The following is a 10,414-nucleotide window of genomic DNA, read 5'->3' as shown; positions in this document are numbered from 1 at the left end:
ATATAGGCTGGAGATGTCTAAGAAAAAGGAATGCAGTGGAGCTGTTGGATCTTCTTCGGAACCAAGAATACGAAGTGCTTTATGGAGAAAAGTTTGGTCCCAAGAGGTACCACAAAAACTCTTATATTTTAATTGGAGAGCTATTAAAAATTATCTTCCTTGTAGATCTAATCTGTTGAAAAGAAAAATAATTTCTGATGACTCTTGCCCCATTTGTAATGTGAATTTTGAGAGTGTAATTCATGCTTTGTGGAGCTGTCCTAATGCCCAAAAAGTTTGGAAAAAAGTGTTGTTCAGGGAGGTCTTTATAGGGCTACACTTTTCCAACTATGGGGATTTGTTTGAAATTGCCACTATGTATCTTTCGAAGTATGAAATGCGCTTGTTTTTATATATCTACTGGAATTTATGGCAAAACAGAAATAAAGCTGTTATTGAAGGTCGCTCTTGTGCACAAAATGTGATTTTCAACAGAGCTCATTATTTGGCTGATGAATATGAAAGTCTTGTGAAAGGGGAACCTAAGTTAATTGTAGAGAAACCAACCAAATGGTCTCATCCTCCTGTTGGTAGATATAAACTGAATGTTGATGCTGCTTTTATTCCCGAAACAGGTGTGAGTGGAATTGGTGCTGTTGTTAGAAATGACAAAGGGGAAGTGATGGCGGCTATGGCCCTTCCTCTTGCCACTGCCACCTCATCTAAACATGCAGATATCATGGCGCTTCATTTCGGGATGAAATTTGCTCGGGATGCTGGCTTTTCTTCTATTTTAATTGAGTCTGATTCACAAGGGGTGGTAAATGATGAAAAGAAGGATGAGGAAGAGTCATGGGCATCTTATTGATGATATTAAGAGGAGTCTACAACACTTTGAAGAGGTTACTATCTCTTTTAGTCCAAGAGGGTGTAACCAAGTAGCTCATTTTCTAGCAAGGCGTGCTCTTAATTGTGATACTATGGTAACCTGTGATGAGCACAAAATTAATACAAGTTTTATCCTTAAATTTATAGTTGTTAGTATTTTCTTTTGTTTTATGTAAATCTATTAGAGTATTTTTATTGTTTCATTCCAAATCTTGTTTTTATACTTATTGAGTGGTTATTTGTAGATATTAAGTGTCTTCCACCAATGGCATGAGGAGGAGGAGGAATAAGTAATGTGTTGCAAAAAGAAGATAGAAGAAAGATGAAAATGTGTGCAGCCATGGTCAAGGAAATATGCTCAAAACAACGTGTGGTTCAATGCCAAAACCAAAGAAGAAGCAATCAATTGCATTAATATGCTCTAGGACATGCATGCAAGCTTCCATCATTGAAGAAATAAAGAAAGAATGAATAAACAATGAAGGAGAAGTTCAAATTGACTACTTGCAACCAATGAATGCAAAGAAGAATGATGATGTTTGAGTTGTTATCTAGCTACAATTTGAGGAAAGTTGTTGCAGTTTTTATGAGAAGATACGAGAGATGAGATGGAGCAAGTGGAGCAATTGATAAGAAGACTCAAAGATCTTTGTGAAACCAAAGTAAAGGAAGTAGGCTAAAGATGAGAAAGATATTTGGAATAGTAAGCTACTTGATTATTATATAATTCAAGACTCCCTTTCTTTGGCTATAAATACAAGTTTTGAGCAAAGATCAAGGGAGAGAAAAACACACGGCAAAGATAGAGAGAGAGTGAGGAAGAAAGAGAACAATGATGGAAAGGAAAGAACCAAGAGCTAATAACTCTTTTAAACTTGTTCTTCCTTTCCTAGTTCTCATTTAATTTATGTATTTTAGTTTCTTTGTTTTGTTTTAAATATTAATTATGTCTATTTAAATTACCTAACCAAGGTTGGATGAAACACCATTATTAAATAAAGTTCTAGTTTTTATTTTCAATTCTCAAATATTGTGGTGTTCAATGATTATAATTTTCACTTCACATGATTACTAGATTAATCTTCTTTTCACCACTTCTATAATGTATTGTGACATATAACATGTATTTGTGGTAGTTAAGAGTTTGGATTAATCTATTAATTCATCCTTGGTTTATATTTCTAATTTACAATTTTCTTTGATATTTTGTTATTCAAATAAACTTTTTCACATAGGATGCTTAGGAAACTTTGATCCTTTGTAGTTAAATAATTTTGTTTACATATTATGCTTAGAATTTGTACTTATGAAGGGAAGGAAAATTTACTTATGATCTAAATTACAAGCTTAATTGATAAATCTTGAGAAAGCAATAGATTGATTTCTAGATTGCTACTCCATGGGAATTGAAAGATAAATAATTAGGATCTTATGGAATGATGGTGTGGATTCTAATACCTCATGGTTCCGTAGGCTAGGGAGAAAGCTTTTAATATAAGTGAGTAATTTTTATTAGTTTGATCCAAACTTAAGCTTTAATGTGAATTTGTAGTATTTGTTCAAATGGAATTTGTAGTTTTCTTTTTAATTAATTGATGAATGTTTGATAATCTATTTCATGGGTTCAATCATGTTTTTCCCATTGTGTAGTAAAAACTTTCATGCTTTTAAAAGAGAAGAGAATTACTAAAGATTAATAGAATTTTGATGAAGATTATTTTTTGATAGTTTGTTGCCAATGGTACAAGTTATGCTTAGAATATTTCTAAAGGAAATTAAAAAGAGCTTTAATTATTTTGAACAACTACATTGGAAAATATTTTGTGGATCAAATTATTAAGAGTTGCATGTTTATGTTAAAAGTGGAAATCTAATACCTTAATTATTTTTCTCATAAATGTAAATCTTAATTTCAGTTTATTGTCATTGCTATATTTGTTTTATGCTTTATTTTCTTTCATTTTCTTTTTGAACAAACAAATCACCATTTGAATCAACTAGGTTGGCAATGAAATTAACTTGGGTGAAATTGGTTTTCTATCTTTACACGCAATCCCTTGGGTACGATGACAGGACCCGACCCAAATTCCACTTTGGAATCCTAGCCGGACCCTGTTTGTGTCCGACACCTGGCAAGTGCCGAGCACCAAAGACCTAATTGCCCTTCCAGTCAACTTTCAACTAAAACTGGGGTTTGACTTTTGCTGAAAAATTCAGCAAGGTCTCCCCTGCAGTTAAACCAAACCCAAGATTACACCTGTCAAACATGCATATAAAATATACGCCAACTATCAGCATGCAAATAATTACATTCCAATAGTCAGACATGCAATCTAGGGCAATATCAGAGCTCTGTACAGATTAGGTTACAAGTATAAAATAATTAAACAAAACCCTACTTTGTCAAGGAAGGTGGCGAAAGATGAACTCGGCCCGGTGGTGGCTCACTATGCACGCTTACTGCCTGGGGGCACAAAACATTAAAAGGGTGAGTGGACCAAAAACAAAGTTTTAGAAAAAAAATAGTATAAGAACATACTAACCCCTCTGTAAAAACAGTTAAGAAACTATAACATTTCTTTATTCATAATTGTACTGAAATCAATGTAATCATATTTATATATATATATATATATATATATCAATCATATACTTGATCAATTATTAAGTCTTTGAAAACATTGAAAACACTTTAAATCTACCACCTAGGTGTACCCATTTAGTAATCCGTCAATTCCTTATAATCCGTCAATTCCTTTAATTTCCGTCAATTCCTTTATAATCCGTCAATTCCATTCTCGTGCCACCGGAGTGACACGTCCTAGCAGACCTCGGGAAACACAAAGTCAACCCGAGCCGCAATCCTAGCAGAATTCAGGGGACACTTGGTCGGCCTGATCCGCAATCCTAGCAGAATTCAGGGGACACTTAGTCGGCCTGATCCGCAATCCTAGCAGAATTCAGGGGACACTTGGTCGGCCTGATCCGCAATCCTAGCAGAATTCAGGGGACACTTGGTCTGCCTGATCCGCATTCCTCACACCCACGGTTTGGGCGTCCCCGAAAATCGTGGGGCGGTGTCTAGCATGCTGACTTACCCGAAGGCAACTGGATGTCCGTCGACATCAATATAACCGAAGGCAACATAATTTTATTCCGAAGGCAACTTTATTTCCGAGGCAACATTTATTATACTGAAGGCAACCTTGGGTACCTATGGTGGCTTAAAAAAAATGTATATATATATAATTCTTGAAAAAGATTAAAGTTTATAAAACTACTTATAAAACTATTCCTTAAATCATGCTGCCATTTAATCTGATAATACCTCAGTTCTAACTTTCCAAATCCCTTTTTAAATGTTCCACTAGGCAGCACATAAATAAACAGAAATATTTAAATCTATCAAGTCATGCTAGGAAAGCTGTATTCAGTAAAACTTATTCAAGATCAAATAATGAAATTAAAATGCATAAAACGTTTATAAAACAAACAGTCCACTCACAGATACTCTGAGCTAGCTGGACCCTTTGAAGATCCCTCCTGCGGGTCACCTGGTGCCCGGGTGCCTGAATAACCATCATGAATATTTTATTAATAAATCTGCTCAGGAAAATAATATTAAATTAAAAACCCTGACCCCCGGCTCCTAAAAGTGCGTGCATCACTTTAAAAGTCATTCCTATGCCCACATTAGCTTTTCCTCTCAGTGGACACGCTTTAGAAGTATCTCGGGACTCAAAAGCGATAAAGTCCCTAAAAGTCAACTCGGGACCCCGTGGGGTCCACGACCTCAGAATTCCGATCCGATCGTTCCTAGAGGTTCCAATAGGCCTAGAACACATGTCCCAAGAGTTTGGTCTCGATCGGATGGTCGGATTGCTCACAATTGTACGATCGGACTAATGAATGATTTTCCGTAAACCTAGTCCTAGGGTTGGCTTTTTCGGAGTATCCGGGACTCCGATTGATGATCCGTCGAATCCTACAAGATCATTAAAATACCTAGATCAACATCCTCCAGTTTGGCTATGATCCAACGGTCCGAACGTATTGAACCCGAAAAACGCACACTATGCGAGATCCGTTCGGGGTTCAAACGTTATCCGAATTGAGATCCGCGAAATCCTACGCGCTCGTGAGGACATGAGGATCGTTCTGGGACCAAGAGTGGTCCCTGCTACCTGGCCCACGAGCCGGCAGCGCGTGGGTGTGCATAGTAAATTCCGGCGGCCGGAAAATCTCCAAACCGCCCGCCCAAACTCCTATCCTAGGTAATACACCCTATTTGAAACCACTGTTGTTCTTGGACTATGGCCAAAAAGTGGCCGGAAGTGGCTGAAATCGGCGACGCAAACCGGCAGAACTTCAATTCGTAATTTAACCTATCAAACCTCAAAATCTCTCCAATCCTACCCAACCATCAGTTAGTTCGTGAAAAATAGTTAGAAATCCATACCTTACTCGCTTGATTTGGTGGTCGGAGGAGAGAGAACGAGAGGCTTGAAATTCGGGGAAAAACCAGCCAAATCCAAGCTGTTTCCAGTGGCTGGAGCTGTCGACGAAGGCGGTGCAGGTCGGGGGTGCGACGGTGAGGTTGGGCTGGTCCGATCTTGGCCGGTTTCGTGTCAGGCGGTGAGGTGGGGTGGTGGCTATGGAGGTTTGGAGGAGCTGCTGGAAAATTTTCTAAAGGGGGGAGGGGTTTGCGCGAGGAAGAAGGGAGTGAGGAGAGAGAGAGAAGCAGATTTTTAAAAATCTGATTTTCAGAAAATACCATTTTGCCCTTTTTTCGTAATTTGCTCGTATTTTCTTCAATACGACTCGGAATTGAGCCCATTACGTGTCTACGGACTCGTTTTGTTGTGCTCTACGCAATGGTACAAGTGGATTTTCCAAATTCTTTCTCGGTCAAAAAGTCAACTTAAAACCTAATAAATTATTCCGAGGGTAGTTTAGTCTTTTCCTTCATTAAATTAATAGTTAAATAATAATTAAGGTTTGGGTTGTTACAATCTACCCCCCTTATGAAAATTTCGTCCTCGAAATTTACGTACCTGTCACTCGAAGAGGTAAGTATACTGTGCCAGCACCTGTTCGACAGGTCCCCAAGTGGCCTCTTCCACATCGTGACTTCCTCCACCAGACGTTCACTAGTGGAATCTCTCTGGATCGAAGCAATTGCATCTTCTGATCCATAATCTGAACAGGCTGCTACACATAACTTAAATCATCCTTCAACTTTATGGGTTGTTGTTCCAAGACATGGGATGGGTATGAAATATACTTTCGGAGCATGGATACGTGAAATACGTCATGTAGACGGGAAAGATCTGCTGGAAGTCCAGTCTGTAAGCTACTGGGCCCACACGCTAAACAATCTCATATAGCCCAACATAGTGATGGCTTAGTTTTCCTTGTTTCCCAAATCTCACTATGCCTTTCCAAGACGACAATTTCAAAAAAATACCCAGTCACCAACCTCAAACTGAAGATCTTTCCTCCTGTTATTTGCATAACTCTTTTGTCTTTCTTGGGCCACCTTGAGCATTTCTCTAATTGTTTCTACATGTTTCATTGTCCTTTCAACATCCTCAGATACCCGTAACTTATGCTCGCCCACTTCATCCCAATACAAAGGCGTTCTACACTGTTTCCCGTACAAGGCAGATAGTTTTTGTAGGAGAGACGTTAAAGAAGATAGATCAAGAATGAAGAGAGAAGACTACAGCAGAATCAAGATCGAAGAAGAAGAAGCGTTAGCCTTGTGGCTTGTGATACCATGAAAACATTAAAGAGAATGAGAAGAATCTGAGAGAATTGAAGAAAAATATTTTGTTTTCTATTTCTGTTTCTTACTGAAATCAATGAATTACAGCCTACACGATTCTTATGTATTGTTACATTATAATCTTCTCAACTAAGCAATCTAACTAACTCAACAAATCACAACATGACACTTGTCATCTTATAATAGGTACAAGTGCCTTTATATCCTATCATTATATACTCATCTCCATATCCATGTGTATATCGTTGTATGACATAAAAGAGAGAGAGAGAGAGAGAGAGAGAGAATCAGTCTCTAATTTTCCTCGAAAAAGGATAATGAAAGAGACAAAGACAAGAGAGTTCGAAACTTCACGTCGACACGATAAGTAAAGTTTTTTGTGTATGAGGTTCTAGAACAACATGTGACATTTCTTATCTACAATTGAAGGGGAGAAATTATTGGAGGACAACATCCTTTCTTCACATACTCTCTTCACATCAGATAGTCTCAAATTCAAAGAGATGGTGTGGGTCTTAATGGGACCTTCCCTCAGCCTCAAACTATAGTATAGGCTACATATTAAACCATTCAATAGTAATGATATGGAAAACTTTCGAAAACTAGACAAGTTTTGGATATGTTACAAACTTTTAGTCCAATTTTTTCTATACATTAACAACTTTAATCACTTGAGTGGGATTCAAGCACTGTTTGAAATGTCTCGAAGGGGATTTGAGCCTTGTTCAAGGGGAGGACTCGCTCGATGGGTTCTCGAGTGGCTATATTTTTTATATCTTGTAAAAGAATCCTATTTTTCCAAATTTACCTATCTTGCAAATGTAGAATTACTACAATTACCCATTCAGACAGTAGTTTTTATAAACGAAACAAAAGGATCGGGTAGTTCTCCTTTTGATTTCATATTGCTTTCATTTCGGACAGAAGTTGAATTAATGGACTAAATTTTGCAGGCAGCAGGAAAGTTGATTAAATAATGTAACTAGGTATAATGGTAATGAACAGGTGCTTAAACAAGTGCCTTGAAACTGGTTATATCCGAGTTGTAAAAATTGCAAGATCTGGTCCCCCCCTCTCGCATATCTTCTTTGCAGATGATTCACTTCTCTTCTTCCGAGCAGAGAGGATGAATTGTATTCGCCTTAAGGAAGTCTTGGACAGATACTGCCGTGCTTCAGGCCAACTAATTAACCTCGAGAAGTCAAATCTCTTTTTCAATTCAAACACACCTGACGATCACAAAGCCAGCGTTTGTCATCTGTTAGGAATTGGGGGAGCCAACAATCCCGGTACTTATCTTGGCCTACCTATGTTATGGGGCAGATCAAAAAAACTAGCCTTATCTTTTATTCGAGAAAGAATTCAAAAGAAGATAATGGAGTGGAAGGAAAGTACTCTCTCCATTGCCGGTAAAGAGACCCTCCTTAAAGCCGTGGCAACGGCTATCCCCACATATTCTATGATGTGTTTTAGATTCCCCACAACTCTCTGCAAAGATATTAACAGTGATATGGCAAAATTTTGGCGGCATAACTCCCAATCCGATATTGGAATTCATTGGAAATCTTGGAAGCACTTGTGCCAAAGTAAACAGAGTTAGAGAATATTGAATAATCCAAATGCTTACTAGGTGCGAGTTTTAAAGGGCCGTTACTTTCCATCGGAAGACTTCTTGCAAGCCAAGGCTGGCCATCGAGCTTCGTGGGCTTGGGCAAGCTTAGTTGATGGTCGTGATTTTCTAATCTCCAACGCAAGAAAACAGATCTTCAGTGGAAATGATACGTGCATATGGAATGATCGATGGCTCCCCCTTCCACATGTAGGTTTTATTCAGGCCACATGCCAAATTCCTGTTACTGCTCCCCATTTAGATTGTGATATCATGGATTCTCACAATCATGCATGGAACCTTGATGATATTAGACCCTTCATTGTTCAAAACACTTTAGAGGCAATCAAGAAAATCCCAATTGGTGCTACATCTTATGCCGACCGTTTTGTTTGGCCTTTAGAGTAGTGATGGTCACTACACTGTCAAATCTGGATACCATTACTTGTTGATCGGTGCATAATTACATGACATTTTGTATCCTTCTAACTTATGATTTGGTTATGTTTTTGAGTTAAACTTGTGCTTTTAATAAGTTTTGTGTTTGTTTCAGTGTAATAAGCTTGAGACTCATTAAATGCATTTTGGAGACAAGTTGGCTCATCAGTGTCTGCAGATCAGTCAACTTCATGAATTGGACTGTACTTGCTCAAGAAGAACCAGATAACGAGTCATACATCATTGGAAAGATGCAGAAGTCTAGTTTCTGGAGAATTTTACGGTTCATGATTCCAAGTCTTCTAGAGAAAGTTATACAAGTTTTGGCAACTTAAGGTCAAATTCGGCAGCATCTGCATTACTGGGCCAAATATCACATTTGAAGGGCTTTCCGATTTTTCCTTAAGCTGGGCTGCATATGCTTGGAAAGATAATTCAAAGAGCTTCAAGATTCAGATTTTTCCAGATTTTGGAGGAGGGAAGATCAAGCCCAAAACAAGCCCACAAGCTGACTACAATGAAGTCAATTCCAGTCTATTTTCGGCAGTCAACTTGCAAGGCCCAAAACGTACACTTGTACTGCTCAGATGGGAATACATTCTTCATAAAGGTTGTTCCAATGGTTGTCTATTATGACATATCCAAATTTAAGCCCCATTGGATACATATTGAAACCTCAGGCCTTCCTACACCAAGCCTGGTTCAGAAGAATCGTTTTTTCCAGCAACCAAAAGAAAACCCACATGGGTTGGCAGCAAAAGGCATCCACAAATTGAACACCTTTGAAATCCCATGTGAAGAAAGCTTGAGGTGCAGAAAAAGAAGTATGAGATGGAATTGATTCCAACCACACTAATATAGACAAGATGAAGTGTGAGTTATGGATTGTATTAAATGAGGAATGGTGGTGTTGGAATTCATCATGATGTTCATCCCTCTTAGCCCTATAAATAGAGAAGTCTTCAAGCTTCATAAAACACCCCCAAGGGGGGAAGCTCTCAAACACTTCTCTAGAGCTCCCCTCCCTTCTCTCCCTCAAATTCTCTTAAGTTTCTCTTTCTAGTTTTCAATTGTTGTAATGAAATCTTTGTTCTGAAATTCTCCGTAAGTTTTTCTTAGTTCCACTTTACTTTTCATTGTTATGTAAATTCTTTTATTTAGTTTCAAGTTTGATTAGTTTCCAAGTTTCAATTATGATTTTTGTTCTTATTCATTATGCTTATAAGTTAATATGCTAGTTTGAATTATTGATCACCATTTAGGCTTGCATGTTAGCTATCTTGGTTTGAATTAAGAGTAGACACCATGCTTTAATTCGAATTGAACTATGAATAGGAAGAGTATGTATGGACATTCGACAACAGGGATTAGATACATACTTGGTTGTTTAAAATGTTCTTCTATGCTTAATGGATACTTAATGCTTAGTTTAGGTTAGACAACAGATGATCAAATTAGGGAATTAGGAATACAAAGTTAGGATCAAACACCATGAATACTTAATGCTCAGTTCATCAAAGAGTTATAGGTAATGACATCTGGGGCAAGAAAGATCCACATAACTGAGAAACAAATGACATAGTGCAAAAGAAGAAACATGATCTGTCTAGTTATGTATTCATATTCTCAGCATTATCTTGTAGAATTTTCGTTCTTGCACATTACTTTTTCTCTAACGTCTCTCCTACAAAAACTATCATTTCCCAGGTCCA

The 10,414-nt window shown here is 37.8% G+C and overlaps 1 protein-coding gene across 1 annotated transcript; it reads left to right on the top strand.

The window, feature by feature from the left end:
• The first annotated feature begins 355 nt into the window (after positions 1-355).
• On the top strand, positions 356-847 carry LOC110752770 (uncharacterized). Its single transcript, XM_021953496.1, has one exon. It carries the CDS (start codon positions 356-358, stop codon positions 845-847), a length of 492 nt encoding a protein of 163 aa, XP_021809188.1.
• Positions 848-10,414: the final 9,567 nt, after the last annotated feature.

Source organism: Prunus avium, chromosome 6 (assembly GCF_965620075.1).
Source record: "Prunus avium chromosome 6, drPruAviu1.hap1.1, whole genome shotgun sequence".
Taxonomy (NCBI): domain Eukaryota; kingdom Viridiplantae; phylum Streptophyta; class Magnoliopsida; order Rosales; family Rosaceae; genus Prunus; species Prunus avium.
Note: the sequence above shows the minus strand (reverse complement) of the source record. Positions and strands in the feature narration are given on the sequence as shown.

Excerpts from the sequence above, each read along its gene's own strand:
- LOC110752770 (XM_021953496.1), top strand. The coding sequence starts at position 356 with ATGTATCTTTCGAAGTATGAAATGCGCTTGTTTTTATATATCTACTGG.